Below are 23283 nucleotides of genomic sequence, written 5' to 3' on the forward strand. Positions count from 1 at the left end.
ATCACCAAATTCCTTAACCTAGCCTGGAAAATGTTAAAGGGAGATATAATCAGGTTAATTGTCACCCTGCTTGTTTAACTTATATGCAGAGTATGTCATGAGAAATGCTGGGCTGGAAGAAGCACAAGCTGATATCAAGATTGCCTGGAGAAATATCAATATGCAGATGACACCACCCTTTTGTCAGAAAGTGAAGAGGAACTAAAAAGCCTCTTGATGAAAGTGAAAGAGGAGAGTGAAAAAGTTGGCTTAAAGCTCAACATTCAGAAAACTAAGATCATGGCATCTGGTCCCATCACTTCATGGGAAATAGAGTGGGAACAGTGTCAGACTTTATTTTGGGGGGCTCCAAAATCACTGCAGATGGTGATTGCAGCCATGAAACTAAAAGATGCTTACTCCTTGAGAGGAAAGTTATGACCAACCTAGACAGCATATTAAAAAGCAGAGACATTACTTTGCCAACAAAGGTCCATCTAGTCAAGGCTATGGTTTTTCCAGTGGTCATGTATGGATGTGAGAGTTGGATTGTGAAGAAAGCTGAGTGCCAAAAAAATGATGCTTTTGAACTGTGGTGTTGGAGAAGACTCTTGAGAGTCCCTTGGACTGCAAGGAGACCCAACCAGTCCATCCTAAAGAAGATCAGTCCTGGGTGTTCATTGGAAGGACTGATGCTGAAGCTGAAACTCCAATACTTTGGCCACCTGATGCGAAGAGTTGACTCATTGGAAAAGACCCTGATGCTGGAAGGGATTGAGGGCAGGAGGAGAAGGGGATGACAGAGGATGAGATAGCTGGATGGCATCATTGACTTAATGGATGTGAGTTTGGGTGAACTCCGGGAGTTGGTGATGGACAGGGAGGCCTGGCGTGCTCTGGTTCATGAGGTCGCAAAGAGTTGGACATGGTTGAGCCACTGAATTGAACTCTTGTATTCAAAATACACTTATAAGGGACTTCCCAAGTGGCTCACTGGTAAAGAATCTGCCTGCCAATGCAAGGAGACACTGTTTGAGCCCTGGGTTGGGATGATCCCCTAGAGGAAGAAATGGCAATCCACTCCAGTATTCTTGCCTGGAGAAAACCATGGAGAGGAGCCTGGCAGGTTACAGTCCGTAGCATCACAAAGTCAGACGACTGAGCATGCACACATGAATACTCTTGCATAGGACCTTTTGTGGACATATTTTCTTTTATTTTGGATAAATATCTCCATGTAAAATTTATTTGACAAGGGTGAGATACATATTTAAACTTTATAACTGTCACATAGTTCTCCAAAGTGAGCACCACTGTGCATTTCTACAGGAAATACATGAGAGTTCTGATTGCTTTACTACCTTCCAACATTGGGTGTTGTCTTTTTAAATTCTAGTTCTAATGGTAATGAAATGGTATTTCATTATAGTTTTGTTTTGCTTTACTCTGATAACTATACATTCTGGGCAGCTTTTCATGCATACATTGGCCACTTATACATATTTTTTGTTATATGTCTATTTAAGGCTTTTGCCAATTTATTAATTGTATTGTCTTTTTATTATTTATTTATAGGAAGACATTTTATAATCTGGATAGGTAACTTTTTCAAATATCTGAATTTCTATAATTTTTCTCCAATGTGAGCCTTGCTTTTCATTTAAGAAAACTATCTTTTGATGAGCTGAAGGCTTTACTTCTGAAGGGATTCGATGGATCAGTTTTTTATGGTGCATGCTTTCTGTTTCCTATCCAAGAAATCTTCCTCTGCATCAAGATCATGAAGATATTCTCTTACATTTGTTTTTTGAAGGTTATGGTTTAGGTTTTGAACTTAGTCTATGATCCATCTTAAGTTAATTTTGGGTTTGGAGTCAAATAGAGGTAAAGTTTCATTTTTTAAAATTATATATTTATTTGCTTCTGTATCTTTTATCAGTAAGATTTTTAATCATAGAGTTGACAGTGTTTTTGCCCCCAAATCATTGTTGATTGACTACCAGAATCACTACTTCCTTCACTGTTCTATTTTTAGAGAAAACTCTCTTGGCCTTATATTTTTTGGAATACCAAAATGGCTCTCTTTAGATTATAGATTGTCTTGAAATCAGGTGTGATAGTTAATCAGTTTATTTCTTTTTGAAAATTGGTTGAACACTTTAGATTCACTTTCTTGTGAACTTGCCTAAGTTCATTAATTAGTAGAAGTTTTAAAAATTTTTTGAGGATTACACAGAGTTGCTATGTACATAGGTATGCTATCTCTAGTAACAGCATTTTGTTCTTCCTTTTCATTAACTCTGCTTTTGTCTCTTTTGCTTGCCTTGTAACAGTGACTAGTCCTTCCAATATCATAGTGAGTAGAAGTTAAAAGATCAAGGATTTTTGCTTGTTTTTTAAATCAGAGGAAAAACATTCAAATGTTTTATGATTAATACAGATATTATCTGTAGATTTTTATTGATTGCCTTCTAGTCCCAGTATACCAAAGGATTTTAATATGAACTGGTGTTTAGTTTTGTCAAATGGTATTCCATCATCTATTTAGACATATATATGTACATTTTTCATTATGTATTTTCTTTTGCTAATGTGATCAATTACATTGCTTGATTTTTGAATGTAAACTAACCTTGAATTCTTAAAATAATCGTCATGGTGTCATGATATATTAGCCTTTTACACACTGCTTTTATTGAGAGCATTTTTGTTTACATGTCCGTGAAGGATGTTAGTCTGTGGTTTTATTTTTATTGAAATATTTGGATTCTTTTTTAAAGTATTTTGTTCTAGTTTTTTCTGACCTCATGAATTGAGTTGGAAAATATTAATTCCTCTTGTACTTTTTAAAAGAGTTCATGAAGACATAACATATGGTTTAAAGAACCTACTAATGAATCCATATGGGCTTGGAGTTTTTTTGTTGTTGTTGTTGGAAAGTCTATTATGAATGTAGCTTTTAAGATTTTTTTGATTCTATCTATTAAATGTTTATAAAAATATAATAATATGTCCTTTCACTTAAATTGGCAAGTATATTGGCATGTGGATCTTCTGGAGACAAATCCTTTTAGGTTTTGCCTATTGAAGATGTCTTTATTTCTCCTTTACTTTTAAAGATATTTTTATTACATAGATATAAAATTCTAGCTTAACTTTTTTCCCCCTTTGTGTGTTTTAAAGATGTCATTCCATTGCCTTCTCTCATTCATTGTTTTTAATTAAAAGTCAGGAATAATAGTTGGACACTTTGTGTCATGTAACTTATTTTAAAAAATGACTGAGTGCTTTCATTACTTTCTTTGGCTCTTCAGGATTTTACCTACAATATGTCCAGGCACAATCTCCTTCTCAGGATTTTCTGAACTTCATTAGCGTTTGGGTTAATGTGTTTCATCAATTTTGGAAAATTTTTATCTATTGTCTTTTAAAACTGTATGTTTTGTCCTAATCTCCTTTTCTTTTTCTTTTATTAAATCTTTTTATTTTATTACATCTATGTTATACCATATGAAAATGTCCCACAGATCTCAGATACTGTTTTGTTTGTCTACACCTTTATCTTTTTTGTGTTGCAGTTTGGCCAATTTGTTTTTAACCTGCCTGTCTTCAAATTAGCCAGTTGTTTTCCTTTCTATTTCCACTGTGCTATTAAACTTAGCAAATTATTTCTAATTATATATTTTTGTTTCTATTACTTCTATTTTCTTTATACCTTTTGTCTCTGCTGACATTCCCTCTGTATTCAGACATGTTTCTCTCATTTGGGGATATTTAAGTTAAATTATATCAATACATGTAATATCTGAGCATTTCTGAATCTTTTTCTACTAATGTTTTCTTTCTTGACTATGGGTCACATTTTCTTGTTTCTTCATTTGTCTCATGTTTTTTTGAAACTATTATGTGTAAAAGAACTGTAGTAAATAATATTTACTTCGGAGAGGGGCATACTTCTATCAGGCCTCAAATATGGGGTACACTGCTGGTTAGTCCCTTAAGTTACGTCTGACTCTGTGCAACTCTATGGACTTCTCTGTCCATGGAATACTCCAGGCAAGAGAACTGGAGTGGGTTGCCATGTCCTCCTTCAGAGGATCTTCCCAACCAGGAATGGAACCCTGGTCTCCTGCATTGCAGACAGATTCTTTACCACTGAGCTACCAGGGAAGCCCCAATATGGGGTCTAAGTCACACCAGTTTGTAGCTGAGGTAGGTTTAATCTAACCTAAAGTTGTTATATCTTTTATTGTTTTAACTCAACACAGTTTTAAAATTGATCATACTTTGAGTATGATCAGGATTTTCCTTTCAATTAAGCTTGAGATCAGAGCACAAACAAAGCTCCAAAGAGTTCTTTATTTTTTGCAATACAGAAAAAATATCTTTGAACTTTGTGTGTTACAGGCCTAAAAATAAGGTTTCCAATTATATACTGCCTCAACATGTGAAACCTAGAGGGCTTCTTATGGCCCTAACCACAAGTTCCCTTCCCCATTCTGCTCCAGTGGATAAGGTCCCCTGGGCAAATAATTCTCCTTATCAAGGGGACCAAGCACAGTTCCTCTTCGTCCCTGAGTGGTGGGATTCAGTTCTCTGCCAGCTTGTAGAATTATTCAAACAAGCCGATTTCACCCTCCAGTGAGAGCCGGGGGCAACCTACATTCTTGACATTATAAAGCCGGCCCCTCACAGCCCCTGGCTATTTTACTCTGTTCTCAGGTACAACCTCGGTGCAGACAAGTGTGGCGTGTAGTGTCTTCCTTCCCAGGACTGTGAGTATATGTACAAACTGCTACCAATCTTATTTGTCCATTGTCAGGGGTCATGTGTCAGCCATCCCTACCGTCATAAGGTGGGAATTACTCACCAGTGAAGAGGAGGTGATTAAAATGCTGTGGGAGATCTCCTGTTTTACAGTAAGAAATCTATTTTATTTTCACCTCTAGTGAGTTATCTTTCTTCTCCAGAACCACCCCTGGATTTCTACACTATGGAAGGTATTTCTCCCACCTTTTGCCTTATGTTCTGCCTTTAGGGGACCACTGAAGTGTGCTCAGTGAAGACTAGCATACCTCAAAGCCATTTTTATTTTCAGTCCTCTTGCCCTTTACCCAGCCTTTGGAGGGTTATGGAAATGACTTAGTGAAAACTAATTCCTCCTCTGTTAGCCTTTTCTTGTCACTACCCCAGGGAAGGGATGGAAGCTGAGGCTGCTTGTAACAGTCCTCTGAGTATAGAATCTAAGCTTCTTCAAGCAGGGACAAGAGCAGCACCACAGTTCTTTCTGTGGTGTTTGGTGGGAGTAGAGCAATTAATGCCTACAAAGATTTCTGTCTTTCTAGGTTGACCGTTTTCTTCTGGTCCTTTGGATTTTCTTGGCGTTTTTATTATTTACGCCATCAGTGTTTCCAGTTTGCCAAATTCTGCCATACTTGATCGGGCAGATAATAGGCAAAAAGAAAATCCAGAGAACCCCATGCAGTTGTTCCTCAGGTCTCCTAGCCCATCCACCTTCCTCATCTTCCAGAGTCTTCTTATGGTTGTATTATATATAGTGGCCAGGAGTTTTAGATGTACTTAGTAAGAGGAAGAAGAAAACATATGCTTTTATATTTCCAGAAGTAGAAGTCATTAATGATAATCAATCAATGATTAACCACAACTTTCATGAAGGAAAAGGAAATGCTGTTTCTAAAATGTGCAAAATAAATTAGTCTTAAAGACTTTTTAATACCTTCAAGTATATTGCTCTACTTAAATGGAAAATATAAAACAAGCAGTAGAAGTTTTGAAAACTACAATATAAACATTTCCTAAGAGGGTTATTTGGTCATCTTTTACCAATTTGCTCTTAATGTTCCTAATTATAGAGTTAAAAATTTTATATTAGGACAGAATATGTTCTTTCCTGACAAACTAATAAGCTTGTCTCATTTAATTTTAAAAATTATTTGACTCATTATACTTCCATATTTCCTTTCCTACCAGACTATTGGACCTAAATTTTATAGTTAATTTTGGTTTGTTTGCACACCTGAGATTTTTCTGGCATAATTATTTCTTTATTACCCTTTAGTATACAGCTCTTAGACTTTGCTTTGTAGTTCTCATGTGCCTGTGATGGTTTCAAGATAAACTGTCTCAAACATATTTTGAAAAGAGATGAGGTAGAAACAGTGGGCTTTCTGAGTCTTATTTCAGAAGGATTTGCATGCAAGAGGTAATCATATTAAAAGGATATTCTAGGAGACTTCCTGAAGTTGTATTCATAGGAGGAGTACCTTGTATGTATATACCTTGCCTTTTTTTTTTTTTTTTCTTTTGTGTAGCTGTGCTCAGTTGCTCAGTTGGGTCCAACTCTCTGCAACCCCATGGACTGTAGCCCACCAGGCTCCTCTGTCCATGGGATTCTCCAGGCAAGAATACTGGAGTGGGTTGTCATTTCCTTCTCTATGAGTTGGGGAATGGATCCTCCTCTCTAACCCCTGACAGGTGCTACTGCAGCTATATAGAAGTACTTCATCATTTTATCCGTTCATTCATTTATTTAGTAAACATTTATTGAATGTCTACCAAACACTATTCTAGATGCTGGGGATGTAGCACTCATACTGTCCTGAGGGTTTCACTCCAGCAAGTGAAGGAGCATATTTTCTGTGCTTGTGAAGAGTAAGGCAATTGCACCCAGTCCCGTAACTTCACAGCCAGTGGAAAGGGAAAAAGTGGAAACAGTGACAAATTTTACTTTCTTAGGCTCAAAAATCACTGCGGACAGTGACTGCAGCAATGAAATTAAAAGACACTTTCTCCTTGGAAGGAAAGCTATGACAAACCTAGACAGTGTATTAAAAAGCAGAGACAACACCACTGACAAATGTCGATCTAGTCAAAGCTATGGCTTTTACAGGAGTCTTGTATGGATATAAGAGTTGGACCATAAAGAAGACTGAGTACTGAAGAATTGATGCTTTTAAAATGTGTTGCTAGAGAAGACTCTTGAGAGTCCCTTGGACAGCAAGGAGGTCAAATCAGTCAATCCTAAAGGAAATGAACCCTGAATATTTATCAGAAGGACTATTGCTGAAGCTGGAGCTCCAATCCTTTGGTCACCTGATGCAAAGAGCCAACTCATTGGAAAAGATCCTGATGCTGGGAAAGATAGTATCACTGACTCAATGGACACAAATTTGAGAAAACTGTAAAAGTTAGTGAAGGACAGAGGATCCTGGTGGGCTACAGACCATGAGGTTGCAAAGAGTTGGACATGACTTAGCGAATGATCAGTGATCATACAATACTGAATAGGAATTGAAAAAGGCACCCAAACGAGAGAATACAGCCGTAAAGATTAGACTAAAAGCAAATTTACAAACAAAAAATTTCCCCTCCATAAATTTAAACAAATATAAATCACAATATTATCAGCAGTATCTCACTGTATGTTTTAGCTGTGACATAAAAGCAAAATATACAGTAAAAAACAATTGAGAAAATGAATGATGACAACTTGAAAATTATTTTCTCTAGATTTTTGTAAACTAGTCTTCTAATTTCCTATTTTTGGCATGGTGGTGGGGGGGGCAGTGGAGTTTACTGTTAGATGATGGAAAGAAGAATTGGACATCAGTCTCAGTCTCAGTTCATTCACTCAGTCGGGTCTGACTCTTTGTGACCCCATGGACTGCAGACACCAGACCTCCTTGTCTGTCACTGACTTCTGGAGCTTGCTCAAACTCATGTTTGTTGAGTCAGTGATGCCATCCAACCATGTCAACCTCTGTTGTCCCCTTCTACTCCCACCTTCAATCTTTCCCATCATCAGGGTCTTTTCCAATGAGTCAGTTCTTCACATCAGGTAGCCAAAGTATTGGAGTTTCAGCTTCAGCATTAGTCCTTCCAATGAATATTCAGAACTGATTTCCTTTAGGATGGACTGGTTGGATCTCCTCGCAGCCCAAGGGACTCTCAAGAGTATTCTCCAATACCACAGTTCAAAAGCATCAATTCTTCAGCGCTCAGCTTTCTTTATAGTCTAACTCTTATATCCATACATGACTACTGGAAAAACCATAGTTTTGACTAGATGGACCTTTGTTGGCAAAGTAATATCTCTGCTTTTTAATATGCTGTCTCGGTTTGTCATAGTTTTTTTTTTTTTTTTTTTTTTTTCCGTAGCTTTTCTTATAAGGAGCAAGTGTCTTTTAATTTCATGGTTGCAGTCACTATCTGCAGTGATTTTGGAGCCCAAGAAAATAAAGTCCATCACTGTCCCCATTTTTTCGCCATCTATTTGCCATGAATTGATGGGACCAGATGCCATGATCTTAGTTTTCTCAATGTTGAGTTTTAAGCTAACTTTTTCACTCTCCTCTTTCACTTCCAAAAAGAGGCTCTTCAGTTCTTTTTTGCTTTCAGCCTTAAGGGTGGGGTCATCTGTGTACCTGAGGTTACTGATACTTCTTCCAGCAATCTTGATTCCAGTTTGTGCTTCATCCAGCCCACCATTTTGCATGATGTCCTCTGCGTATAAGTTAGATAAGTAGGGTGCATATACAGCCTTTACATCCTTCTTTTCCAATTTGGAACCATTTTGTTGATTCATGTCTAGTTTTAACTGTTGCTTCTTGAGAAATCCATACAGATTTCTCAGGAGGCAGGGAAGGCAGCCTGGTATTCTTATCTCTTTAAGAATTTTCCACAGTTTGTTGTGATCCACTCAGTCAAAGTCTTTGGTATAGTCAATAAAGCCAAAGTAGATGTTTTTAGTCATGTATGGATCTGAGAATTGGAATACAAAGAAAGCTGAGCACTGAAGAATTAACGCTTTTGAACTGCAGTGTTGGATAAGACTCTTGAGAGTCACTTGGACAGCAAGGAGATCCAACCAGGACATCCTAAATGAAATCAGTCCTGAATATTCATTGGAAGGACTGATGGATGCTGAAATTCCTATACTTTGGCCACCTGATTCGAGGAACTGACTCACTGGAAAAGACTCTGATGCTGGGAAAGATAGGAGGAGGAGGAGAAGGGGATGACAGAAGAAGAGATGGTTGGATGGCATCACCGACTCAATGGACATGAGTTTGAGCAATTTCCAGGAGATGGTGAAGGACAGGGAAGCCTGGTGTGTTGTAGTCCATGGGGTTGCAAAGAGTCAGACATGACTGAGTAACTGAACAACAATCTACGAATCATGAAGTCCTTAATCTAAGATTCTCTTTTAACTCCTAATTACATTTTTGTTTAAACTTAATATGATATTTTTCTTATGATTAGAAAAGGCTAAAATTATAATAATGAATAATAATATATTACAAAAAGAAAATGGAAATAGCTCCATTAGCTCATCAGCTAGAGAGAGCCCTTTTGCAAAATATATTCAGTCTTTAAGGTACAATGAAAAAATGACGTACAAACCAGATGATAATATAATATCATAATTATGAATGCATAATATAATGAGTTTTATAGTTGCTTTCTTATAAATTATTCAGTGAAAAAAATGGCAATAAAGTAAAACAACTTAACTTAAACAATTTAGCTACCATGGGGGTACAGCAAAATGATTGAGTCCAGATGTGAAAATTCTGATGATATAGTTCAATCCAGGGATAGTTTTTATAGTAATTAGAAGAATGACTGAATATTCCTTAGGCAATAATCCCAGGAATATTATCACTCTTAACTGTTAGTTGATGAATATTAATGAGTCTCAAAAGCAGAATTTGAGGCTAGACTTCTGACAGTTTCTTAAGTATAGATACTTACTTTATGTCTCCAATTAAGGACTGATCCATACACCTAAATCCCTCAGATGAGATGGTGATTCTCTGGGGAGTTACAGCACAAGATGGCTTATTGGATTGATAATGAGATACAGAACCTTTAGCCTTCTGATCACAAGGTCACTTGTAAGCTAGGATAGGGATAACCAAAATCATTATTGGTCAATATGTTACAGGAGGAGAAATGAATTGCTTTAGCTCAGCTCAGTTTTTATTACCATTTGAGAGTCATTTGTTATCTCTTATAGATCCAATGAGTGACCCTTTACCACTCAAGTTCATTTGTCCTAAATAGGATCAAGATTTTTTTTTTTCAAATCATAGAAACAAAAAAATGTATGTGTGTCATTATTCTGATTATTTCTTAAACTCAGGATGGTCTCTTCATCTATTTTTACTAAATCGAAGAAAATGATTTAAAATTGTACACTAAATAGAAATACTTCACTTACAGCTTTCTAATTACTATTCTGTTCTAAGTCAAAGATAGTTGCTTGTGTCTTTTCCAGATAAAGAAGCTGTAATGTCTTTTTCTTAGTACTGACAACCACGCTTGTGTTGTAAAAATTATGCAGTTTCATCACTCCTCTTAGTATGCAATTGCTGCCTGGATTGTCTGTGCTGGACCTATTTGCTCTTTTACAAATGCAAAGTTAGTTAGTTGCTCTGTGATATATCTGAGAAACAGATGTTTTGTATTGCATATCAAAGTCAGTTATGTTGCTGCTGACTAATGTGTGTCATAGTTTAATTAACCTCATGTTATACCCTCTCCAAATGTCAACAACAGTCTACAGCCATACCACCTTGAATGCACCCGATCTTGTCTAAATGTCAACAATAGCTTGTATAAGAGAATGGCGGAGATGAAGGGGGGAAAATGTATTAAGACCAAAAAGTTAGTAGTTCAGAGGAAATTTAGGTCTTGTTTCGAAACCTGGTGTCCTGTATACAGAATTAGAGACAAGAATATATATCTGTAGTTGTTGCTCAGTTGCTCAGTTGTGTCTGACTCTTTGTGACCCCATGGACTCTTTGCAACCCTGTGTATAAAGGATTAGAGACAAGAGTATATATATGTAATAATATATAACCAAATCATCATGAGGTTTCCAGTTTTTTGGTTCTGAAAGAAGACATTACAAGACTGAATATTAACAAGAACTTAATGCCAGACATTGAAGTTGACAAAAAGATTAATTACCCAGAGATCTAGCCTTCAGGTAATATATAATAGAACACAAGTACACTGAGACCCAAGAATATTCTTGCTTTATAATCTCAGCATCTAAGAGAGAACCTCGCTAAAGCTGACAGGTGATTTGGGTTATTAGTGAATGAATGAAAGAAAGAAGAAGTATATGGATGGATGAACTATTCTAGTTTGTTACTTATATGTCTGAAGAGTATGCTATGGAAAATTTTTTATAGCTCAGAGAGCTTAATGGAAGCCTGAGAATCAGACATGTGTTGGAACAGTGAAATCATAAATCCCATGAAGCATCCCTACTGGGAAAACCACCATTGAAAAGTCTTTGATCAATACAATTCCCTATTTTCTGCTGCTGATATATTTGGCACTATAGTAAAAATACAAAAATTAATATATAAGATTCCACCTTAATTTACTTTCATATGAGTCCCCTCTTTCTTCATCCTTTTTTTAGTAGTAAAATACTAATCACTCCCAGCCATGAGAAGATAAGGATTAGAAAATAAAAGAATTAAATTTCTGATGCTTCATTCCATTAATTGGTTCTAATAGAAATTTTGAGAGCAAAATTTAAAGTGAGTTTCTTGTGTACTCACATAATGCAGTAATTTATGCTTTTCCTTTTTATTATCATCATTGAGATTGACTTCAAATAATGCTACAGCTAAAGTGTAGATAGAAAAATAGGGATATGTTTTTATTTTTTCACAGTTCAGCCTGTGATGTATGAAAGGGCAGAGACACAGCAGACTGAGTTTTTATTTGTGTGTGTGCGTGTGTTTATGTCCTTAAACAAAACATGGCTCTCTGGATGGGACACAGTTGAAGTATCACTTTTTTTTTTCTCAATTTCCTTGCACAGTAGAACAAAATGTAAACTCTTTGACTTAACCCATCCAAACAAAATTCCATCATCACCATGAAATTTCTCTTCAAAACTGAGCAACACATGAGATATGAGTGGACCTGGGAAAGTTAACTTCATGTTTCTTTCATGGGTTTTCCTGATAATCATTGCCTGTGTTTTTCCATTTACCCTCAGCCTCGTCGGACACGCTTTACTGCTTCCATAGATCATCCTACCAGAGGTCACAGATCACAGAGAACCTACAGAAACAGGAAATCAAACTTCCTGAGTCCACTACAAAACACAGAAACCTGTTTCCTCTTCACATCTCAAACTGGCAAACCTCTGTCTTAGCAGATTCAGTGTGGAAGCAGCTGTCTGACAGGCTAGACGGACTTGATCCCCCAATTTTACATGCGCTTTCTAGCTTCAAACTACTGAAATGAAAGGAGCAAGGCTATTTATCCTGCTTTCTAGTTTATGGAGTGGAGGCTTTGGGCTTAATGACCCTATGCGCACTTGGACTACACCTGAGGGTGAGAACTCCCAGAATGTGACCTCTGCTTCAGTTCCTCCAAACAAAGGACAAAGTCTCCAGGTGCTGCCAACCCCCCAGATCACATCAACTGAGGCGGCCACAGCTCTTGATTCCAGCACATCCGAAGACAGTCTTCTGAAATCAATACCACTGCCCTCAGAGACAAGTGCATCTCCTGAGGGTGTGAGAAAACAAACTCTCACACCCACAGAGAAGACAGAAGAAGGGATGCTGAAGTTACAAACTCTTGCCCTCCAGACAGAATCTGCCCTCAGGCTCAGTCCTAAGGCAGAGTCATTTATTCTTTCCAACTCCACCCTGAAATTTCTTCGGAGCTTTGCCGGAAAGACGAATGAAGGAGACATTTCTCCAAACTCAGCTGGAGGCATGGGAAATCGATCGCCAGGGGAAACATATCTCAGCAGAGGTGACAGCCCTGGCAGCCAAAGAACCAGCAAACAAAAATCAAGTTTTGAAACAACCAGAGGAAAGTAAGAAAATTCTTTTTTTCCCCCTTTCTAATGATATGGCTCATAAGATTGCAAGCTAAAAGTTAAATGGTCTTATTTCCAGAAAGGATTTTATGTTCAAGATGAAACCAGATCATATGTCAGTTAGATGAGGGAATTGAACATTACCTTATCTTAAAAGGAAAAGCTGAACAAACAAAATGCAGCAATTTGTTTTCATTGAAGTGGTCCATGTCACTAATAGAGGTACTTTAACTGGAGATGGTCACTAACAGTGTAACCCTAGAGTGACTTGTTAGTTAACTCACATCAAGCATATGTTGTTTGTGCTCAGAATTACACACACAAGGTGAAAGAAAAAAATGTCAATGCAGTTAAGGTGTGAACAGATTTAAAAGTTGAAACAGCCCGGTGCTTTGGAAACTAAACAGTTATCAAGATCAAACCAAGCAGAGCTGGGTTGGAATTCTGGCTCCCATACTGTCTAGATCCTTGACTTAAGCAAGTCAATTGATGTTCCTGAATCTAAGTTTGTAAAGTACAGATAGGAAGTACAGATAAAAATACCAACTTTGCAGGGTTATCATGCAAGATTCAAATTAATGAAATGTGCTTAGACACATGCTTCTCACAGAATGGGTGCTCAACAAATCATATTTTACTAGTACTGTTATACTGAGTTATGCCATTATCATTAATGTGTTGATTAGAAAGGCCAATTTTTCAAATGGATTTTGATTTAAAATTAGAGAAAATTCCACTTGAATTGTTGAAACAAAATAATAAAGCTTAAAAAAGTATCATTAAAGAAGAGTTTCAAAAGGCCCAAAAAACAAGAACAAAACACAGAAATGCAAGTCAATGTTCTGTTCATTTAATGTTCAAAATTATTTCTATGTTTGGAATACTAGAAGTTTAGTATTAGGAAACTAAACTTTTAAATACCTTTTGCCTATAATAAAAATTTCAAGACACCAAACAATACCTTGGAAGCCTGAGGTAACCCCTGACTATATAAACTAATTCAAGTTAATAATAGCAACTTGCATCTGCTATATGAAAGGCATTGTGTTAATGATATAAAGGTGTTCTTGATATAAAGATGAGGGCACATTGGGAAGCATATAAACCAATAGATTTGTATTTATTTAATTCCATTTTCTCTGTATTTCAAAGGTTATAGAATTTTTAAAATATGAAAGTAAATGTGATTTAACTAAAAACATTAACTTGGGGGAATGTGGAACATGCCAATGTACTATAAAATAAATACTACATATTATAAAATGTTCAACTTGGGATGAATATACTTTGTCTATAACAGACATTTTAACAGATATAAATTAAACTTTCTCATGTTTATAAACAACAGAATATGGACTATCAAATAACAGTAAAATGTAAACTATTGAGAGTCATAGTCACCTATAAAATCATCTCTATTAATATTTTGTAATATTCTATGATTTAATTTTTTAAACAAGTTGTATAGAAACCTTAGGCATTCATAGAAAATGTCTTGAACTTTTTAGAGATGTGTGTCAAGATTTTTTAGTAGACTAGTAAATACAACCAGAAGACAAAGGGAACAGTTCTAATTAAAATACTGCTGAAGTTTTACATGGCATTTAGAAATGGCATATAGTTGTTTCATAATTAGAAGTAGTAATTGATAACTTGATGAATACTAGATAAATGTGCATTGTTTTACCCAGAGACCTCACTGTCAAAGCTTATGAACACCTACTTATTTGATGATTTTTATATATTGCCTATTATGTGCCTAACATTGTACTGGGCTCTGGGGAAATAGAGAATTTTTAAAATAATTCCTGCTTCCAAGGAATATTTTCTATAAAAAGTAAGCACCAACGTGTCTCAGATTTTTAAAAATTCACTATATGTTAGGAGGAAACAAGACATTATAGTTGTAACCTGCTGAGCAGAACTCCATCCCTTCGATTTTCCAATGAAAAGAATCTTATATCTGGGGCTTCCCACGTGGCTCTAGAGGTAAAGAACCCTTCTGCCAATGCAGGAGGTGTAAGAGATGCAGGTTTGATCCCTGGGTCGGGAGAATCCCCTGGAGAAGGTAAAGGCAACCCACTCCAGTATTCTTGCCTGGAGAAACCCATGGACAGAGGGGCCTGGCAGAGTACAGTCCATAGGGTTGCACAGAGTCCGACATGATTGAAGTGACTTAGCACACAAGTACTTAGAGAGTCTTGAACAAACTCCAGGAGACAGTGGAGGACTGAAGAGCAACAACTTAGAGAGTCTACATCCTGAAGTCCTGGAGAGCGGAGGGTCTGTTTCATTGTTTTGGCTGAACCATGCATCATGCATGGGGATCTCCGTTCCCCGACCAGAGGCCACACTCTCTGCATTGGGAGCACCGAGTTATATACCACTGGACTACCAGGGAGGTCCTGAAGTTCTCTTTTAGTAAACTTTTCATTAAGTCCCAGACTTCTTACTCATTAAGCCATGCAATTGATAGTGGTGTTGGAGAAAACTTAGGTCCATCTATTATGGACACAGTGCTGACGAAAAGAAACCTTAACAAGGTCAAGTGAGATCTTTCATATTTTCATTTGATTAACAAACAATAATAGTAGCAAACACTTTATGGTATTTTCCCTAGTACTGTACTATTCTGAGTGTGTGTATATATATGAAAATACATGATTTTCAATCCTTTGAACATTACCATAATTCTATGAAGATTCTTTTTACTATTTCATTATGGAGAGGTTAAGAAACTTAACTAGGGTCACTTAGCTAGTAAATTGCAGGGCAAAAATGCAAACCCAGGTTGACTGTCTTCAGAGACAAAGCATTCTATCCCTATGTTATACTCCCTCAGCAAACACAGTCTACTATCCCAACTGGAAAAAAACAAGTGGCCAGTATATTTCCCCACTTCTGAAGCTTCAGCGGCTATTCTTTGCTCCATAAGAGAGTCCAGATTTGTTACCCAGTCAGTCACACAATGCCATCCTTGATCTGGCTCTCGCCTATCTCCCCAGCCTCATCTTCTGTCACTTTCTGGCCATTAAAATTTGTAGTTTTCTAGTCCACAGTATATTGCTTGTTACACCCATCTCTGGTCCCTGTTTGTACTTCTGGCTAGCATAGTCTTATTTTCCTATCACCTACTTCTTTTACAACTAATAATAACACCTCCAGGAAGCCTTCTCAGTCTCAGTCAGGGGGGCCCTCTGACTATACATATATTCTGAATTCTTCTTTCGCTGCACTTGCATTAGTGTATTATAATTATATATGTGATCTCCCTGCATTTAGGGACATATTTTCATTGCTAGTAAAGTATTTGGTTTATAATAAGAACATAGTATTTAATGAACTGAATGTAAAGTTTATGGATCTTTATGTGAATATATAGACAAATCCTTCCTAAAGAATTATTATTTCTGTATAAGAAAACCTAACTGACTGGGGATAAACTCATCTTTAGGTTTTGGGGGTTTTTTCCCTACTGTTCTTGGAATTTTATAGTGATTCTACTTAAGAGGAATACTTACATCAATAGAATTTTTCCTGGCATATTTTTGTCTCATCTTGTATTTTGTCTCATCTTAGCACCACAGAACTCCTGGCCACACCAGAGTTGTGGTTTCCTGTCTTGCACAATGGAGGTTTGTCAGTGACCAAGCACTTTGAAACAGGCAGGATAAAAAGGAGAAATTAGAATTAATGAATCTATGAAGTGAGCCAATATTTGCTGAGGACTAGTACAGGCTACAGGTCATAGGGTCGCAAAAAGTCAGACATGACTGAGCAACTAACATTTTGAACTTTCAATACCCCCCCAGCATTGTGCTTGTGCTCAGAGTAAAACAGTGAAAACAAACTCCCACCTGTTCTGCCCTCATGGAACCTGCGGTCCAGGAGGACATGGGGAGGAAAAAGAGAGCATCACAATTGCTGGTGTGGAATCAAAACATATTCCTGATTTCACAGATGTTTGTCTCAAAAATTGGTGAAACTTGGTATTTTGCTCACATGCTCATACTCACTTGGTAGCTTTCCATTACCTATAGAATAAAATTCTAAATCCTCACCATGCACATTGGGTCTTGTTCATGACCCCCTATCTTTATGATCTAAATTTCCTCCATACTCCAAGTTCACTCCACTTCATCTTCTCCAGCCACAATGGGCTTCCTTCTGGTTACTGGCCATGTCAAGTTCATATGCATCTCAAGAAATTTCCTGTTTGCTCTTGATAGAATGCTCTAGCTTCAGTATTTTGAATGATGGATTCCTTTTCTTCATGCAACTCTAGCACTGATGTCCCTGTCTCAAGCGACCTTCTCTGACAACCCAATGCCAAATTGCTGTCCTTATCACCTTTACTTTTTTCTTTAAAGCATTTATTTGAAATTATTTGGTTTATTAATATAGACATTTGTGTATTTTATATTTTTTCATGTCAAACATGCACCCTGTGATAATAGGAACCTTGCCCTTCTCAATCATTATTCTATTCAACTGCTAGCATAAGTGCTGTGCACATAGAAAAAGCCAAACAAAATTCTGTGGAATGACTGCTTATTGGATGGATTTGGAGTTTGAAGCAGAGATCAAGGCTAGAGACATAAGTTGGAAAATATGAGAACTATAAAAATATGGATAATCAATTGAGGAGTTTTCTCTTTTTTTTTTTAAATGAAAAGAAAAGGGAGAGAGGACAGAAGTCAGAGCTGGCCCTGAGAGTCTCCCACTCTCTTGTTGCCATTGTATTTTATTTTGCATATAGAATGGCCATAAACATTGCAAAATGTTAATGAAAAGGCCAGAAGGGAAAAGTTGAGTATGGAACAAGATGAATAGTTTATTTGCTAAGTTTACTGGAAACTTGATTTATTTTAGAATTTCATTCGTTTATTCTTTCTATAAGCTATATAACTTGCTTTAGTACAAATAGGTGGCTCAAGTTAAATAAATTATGATTTCTAGTATGTCTAAGGGTTTTCCTAGTGGCTCAGTCAGTAAAGAATCTGCCTGCAATGCGGGAGACCTGGGTTCGATCCCTGGGTTGGGAAGATCCCTTGGAGGAGGGCGTGGTAACCCACTCCAGTATTCTTGCCTGGAGAATCCCCATGGACTGGGCAGACTAACAGGCTGCCAGCAGGGTCACAAAGAGTCAGACACAACTGAGCGACTAAGCAAAGCACAGTTTGTCTAAAATAATAAATACAAGTCTTTTATTAATTAGACCTCTTGTAAATAGAAATTTTAAAAACAATTTTAAAATTGAATGGTTTAAAATCACAAAAACTAATCATCTAATTAATTATATTGCCTATTATAATAAGCATTTTTCTGCTTATTCTGTAAATTATGACATTTTAGATGTGAAAAATCCGGTCAATTGAATTCAGATAACGTCTTAGTCCATCCAGGCTGTTATAACAAAATGAAAGACTGGGTGGCTTATAAACAACAAAAATTTATTTCTCAGTTCTGGAAGCTGGAAGCCCAGGAACAGGTTGCTAGCATGGTCAATGAGGGCTTTTTTTCAGGTTCCTGAATTCTTATTTTTCCCCCACATGGTGGAAGGGATGAGGGATCTCTCTCAGGCCTCTTTAATAAGGGCACTAATACTTTATACCTAATAATTCCCAAAGCCCCCATCTCTCAATACTATCATAATGGGCATTTGGATGTCAACAAATGGAGTTTGAGGGGGACACAAACATTCAGTTTATAACACATGTAGTTTGCAAAGTTCTTATCAAAGGCCTAGTAGCATCCAAGGAGATTATTCTCACATGCTGTAAATATCTAAAAGGAAACACACCATTTATGCCCTTGAGAAATATCTACTACATTATTGCCAGTGAAAATATTAAAGTATATTCTGCATCTCAATTTTTTCTTGTTAATCATTTCCTTTGATTTCTTTGATATTTTTACTCACTAAATTGCTGCTGAATATATAAATACATATTGTATGATACATGCCAGATTTTAAGGAGTGGTTATATAATCTAGGTGGTGAGATGAGAAGTATTTGTATACTTTGTTTACTTAAATATGAAATTAATTTAAAAATGTGTTACTTGGTGGGGGGGGATGATGCTAAAGGAGTCAGTTTACAGGAGCAACTGATTTAAGTACAGCATGAAGCATCACAGCGTCTACTATCCTGCCCTTCCTGAGGCTCTGGTTTGCACAGTGGGAAAGTCTGACACCTACTGGAGTAGAGTTACAATGTCCCTGAAAACACTCGAGTCACAGGATGGGGAAAAGAAACAAAAATAAGATAAAATTAGGTAAAATAAAACAGATGCATGAAAAAAAGTTTAAGTAACTTTAGTGATTGCTTTTTATAAAAATGCATATGTTATGCATATCTAATTCAATGTACCTCTTAAAAATAGTCTATCATTGGCTTTAAAACTTGAAAAATAGGTTCGATCCAAAAGGCAAACTACATGCACATCCTGGGTAGGGGGGACCCTCAGCTCATTCTCCTAAAATTTTACACTGAAAATTACTACTATTACTATTACGATTTTATATACGCAGTAATTTGTGACTCTGAGCATATGTCATTAAAAACTCAATTATATCCACTACATTGTGCCCACCATGGAAGGCAAATCAGCGGTGCCTGACAAAAGACTTTCATTGCAAAGGATGGTATATAAAAGGGTATTTTTCTTAAAACTTAAGTTAACCAGAAAATTTAAGTATCAGAAATTTCCCATCATCTGAGATTTTCATGATTGCCTCTCAAGATCTGTTTCAAATATTTCTATGATTCTTTTATAAAACTAATACTTCTATCCCAGTTTAAATATTATATAGACTTTAGAAAATGGATGGGCTATATAAAGGTGTTACACTAAAATAAAATGAACCACAATTTTTAAAATTTGAAAATAGTCATTTTCTTAAGGAGATTATTATCAAGATGGACTTATCTTTTGGACTGATTGCCAAAACTAAATATAAAATGTCTAATGCTTTATTTGTGTGTGATTTACATTATAAGAATCTTTTCACTAAATATAAACACTTACTTCCAAGTTCTGTTACTATTTCTTTCACATTGTATATTTTCTTTGGACTACTTTCTCCTTTGTAACTGGTGCACTACCTATAAATACTAATCCATACAGTCTATGAAATTCTCTGGGTTAGAATACTGGAGTGGGTAGTCTTTCCCTTCTCCAGGGGGTCTTCTCAACATAGGGATGGAACCCAGGTCTCCTGCATCGCAGGCAGATTCTTTACCAGCTGAGCCACAAGGGAAGCACAATGAACATAAAGATTCCTATAAAGATTACATAACATTTGGGAAGTATTTATGTTCGTGTCTTCTTGGGACTATAAAGACATCTGGAATATATTTCTTCTGAGAGCTAAGCTTCATGATATGCATTGAACAGCAACAATAATAGTCTTCTGTATTGACCTGATATACATAAACATTTATGGTTAAGATGAATTTATCAGGTCATTAGAGAAGAAAAAGGGGCAATCTCTACTAGTGTATGAGGCAAAAAACAAAGTGGGAGATCTATACATACATACATACAGCTTATATAGGTATCTATTCCCTTCATAAAAATATCCTATTGAGCTCTCTGAATCATGTAGTCAGTATCAGCAGCAGCAACTGTTTTAAATATATTAAGTCATTTAATCTCACAACAATTTGTGAGGTAGGTAACACTATTAACTTTATTGTATAGATGAGGAAGCCACATTTAATGAATAAGCTTATGGCTAAGTTGTTTAATTTTCTCTTGTCCCTCATTGAATCCCTGTTCATCTCAATAAGGGGATGACAGGAAATGAAGTTAAAAGGTCTTTAAATACATAGTCTCCCCAAGTACAAAACCTTATCCAACTTTCAAGAGAAAATTACGTACCATTGGCTAGTTTATGGTGGGAATTTTGCTGATAGACTTTGATTTCTAGTGTATAGTCTCAGGAATTGGTATTTTCATGGTACTGTGTCAATTCAAATCACAGGGTGTGAATATAAACATTTAAACATTTTCTTCTATGAACAGGATGACAAGCAATTTATTAATCTGAGTTTTAAGGACTAGTATAAATACGTAACATTAATTTTTTTAGATTGGTGCATTCTATTTCTTAAGAAAAATACTTGCCATGGTCATTATTTAAATGAATCCTTTGTTGCTTCAGCCCACCCTCAACTCAGGATAAGAATGGATATGTGTGGGCCATAGTTTGGTCAGTGTGCACAGCAAACGGCACATGACCAACTCACGGAATTTTCGTTTCTAATTTAGTGTTTTCACTGTCTCCTCGGAAGACTGGATTTCTAAAATGTTTCAAAGTAGAATGATTGCTTATTTACAGTGCTTTTCTTAGTTCGTTAACCACAAGACTTCAACTTGTCTGAATCAAAATAGAATCTTCTTCTATCATTACTTTTTTAAGTTCTGCAAGTGCATCTCATGTTCATAAATAGCCGAAGATGTCTGCTCTTCCCTCAAGCAAATCTTTTACCTATTAACTTGGAAAATCCAAAGGATCAATACAAGCCTCTTTCAGTACATGTTGCTGCACAAAAGCAAGTGTTATTACCCTTAAAGAGAATCCCAAATGCAGTCTGCTGTTTGGAGGGTTAGGACCCCACAGAAAGCTCAACACTTCAAAGAAACTGCTCTCTGTATGCCATAATCAGTCTGGAAAGGTACAAAGGATTTCTAGATTTAAGCAAAATGCTTGTCTGGGATCATTACATTGCTTTTAAACTTGCCTGTCACCATTTCACCATGCTGAATTTTCTATTTTTAAACTTATATTTTCAAATTATTTGGTTTTAAAATTATATTTACATATTTAATATCCCTTAATGAGCTTATTCGTTGGTAGCATAAACCTAATTACGAGTCACACCAGGGACTCTTTGGCTGTGGATAGTTCTCCCAATTTACACTGGATCAAAGATTGCTGGGCCATGAGCAATCTACTGATCTGCTTTTTTGCCTACTATACTATTTTAGTAATGAAATGGTTTTACTATTTAGACTTTTAAACAATCACTGCAGGTGATGCTGATTTACTCTCACAAACCATATCTAGCTATCTTTCTATCATCTTTTGTTCCCCCAAAGCCCAGGTTATATAGTCACAATGGTACTTTTTTCCTGCCTCATACTGTCCCCTCCATAATCATTCAGCCAATGCTTACGTGACAGACAATTTAACTGGGCTTCAACTGAAGTTAATCATTCCCTGTAATTAGGATAATCAGTGGATTTGCATGAAAAACCTATTTTTAAAATATCCCTTTATTGTAATCTTTAATTTTTAAATTTTTGTTACCTGTTTTTGCCAGTTCTTTGTTTCACATTATTTTTCCAAGTATCACCACACTTGAACAAAATTTGCTAATGTGTCTTTTTATGTCTTTATAGAACTGAATTGTCCAACTTCTCATTCAAAAGAACCTTGCACAATAAGCTGTATAATGCTCAATTTATCGGCCTTAGACAGATGAATGACTGAGTCAGCTTTATTTGTAGAAGACCTAAACATTTCAGAGCAGATATTTAGTGACTCTGGGGGAAAATGTGTTCCTTCTTTGGTTTTTAACATTTAGGTTGATTGTTGTATTATTTTAATAATAATAATTATTATTATTTTAAGCAGCATAGATTTCTTATATTCTAGTGATTTGGTGACATACATCTCATACTGATTTGAACTCATTTGTTGCTGTTCAGTTGCTCAGTTGTGTCCAACTCTTTGCAACCCCATGGACTGCAGCATGCCAGTCTTCCCAGTCCTTCAGTATCTCCTGGAGTTTGCTCAAACTCATGTCTGTTGAGTCAGTGATGCCATCCAACTGTCTCATCTTCTGTCGCCTCCTTCTCCTCCTGCTCTCAATCTTTCCCAGCACCAGGGTCTTTTCCAATGAGTTGGCTCTTTGCATCAGGTGGCAAAAGTATTGGAGCTTCAGCATCATTCCTTCCAATGAATATTCAGGGTTGATTTCCTTTGGGATTGACCAGTTGGCTCTCCTTGCAATCTGAAGAAATCTCAAGTATCTTGGAAGCATCAATTCTTCAGCACTCAGCCTTCTTTACAGTCCAGATCTCATATCTGTACATGACTACTGGAAAAACCATACTTTTGACTCTACAGACTTTTTTTGGCACAGTGATGTCTCTTCTTTTTAATATGCTGTCTAGGTTTGTTATAGCTTTCCTTCCAAGGAGCAAGCATCTCCTAATTTCGTGGCTGCTGTCACCGTCCACGGTGATTTTGAAGCCCAAGAAAATAAATTCTGTTACTGTTTCCACTTTTTCACTATCTATTCACCATAAAGTGATGAGAACACATGCCATGATCTTAGTTTTTTGAATGTTGTTTTTAAGTCAGATTTTTCACTCTCCTTTTTCACCCTCATCAAGAGGCTCTTTTGT

The 23283-nt window shown here is 36.4% G+C and overlaps 1 protein-coding gene across 1 annotated transcript in view; it reads left to right on the forward strand.

The window, feature by feature from the left end:
• MMRN1 (multimerin 1) overlaps positions 1 to 23283 on the forward strand; it is an 81099-nt gene that overhangs the window by 5987 nt on the left and 51829 nt on the right. Inside the window, exon 2 of the mRNA XM_020887587.2 lies at positions 12026 to 12859. Within this exon, the coding sequence (XP_020743246.2) occupies positions 12273 to 12859 (587 nt within the window). The 5' untranslated portion in view covers positions 12026 to 12272. The remainder of the gene's footprint in view (positions 1 to 12025; positions 12860 to 23283) is intronic.

Source organism: Odocoileus virginianus, chromosome 21 (assembly GCF_023699985.2).
Source record: "Odocoileus virginianus isolate 20LAN1187 ecotype Illinois chromosome 21, Ovbor_1.2, whole genome shotgun sequence".
Lineage (NCBI taxonomy): Eukaryota > Metazoa > Chordata > Mammalia > Artiodactyla > Cervidae > Odocoileus > Odocoileus virginianus.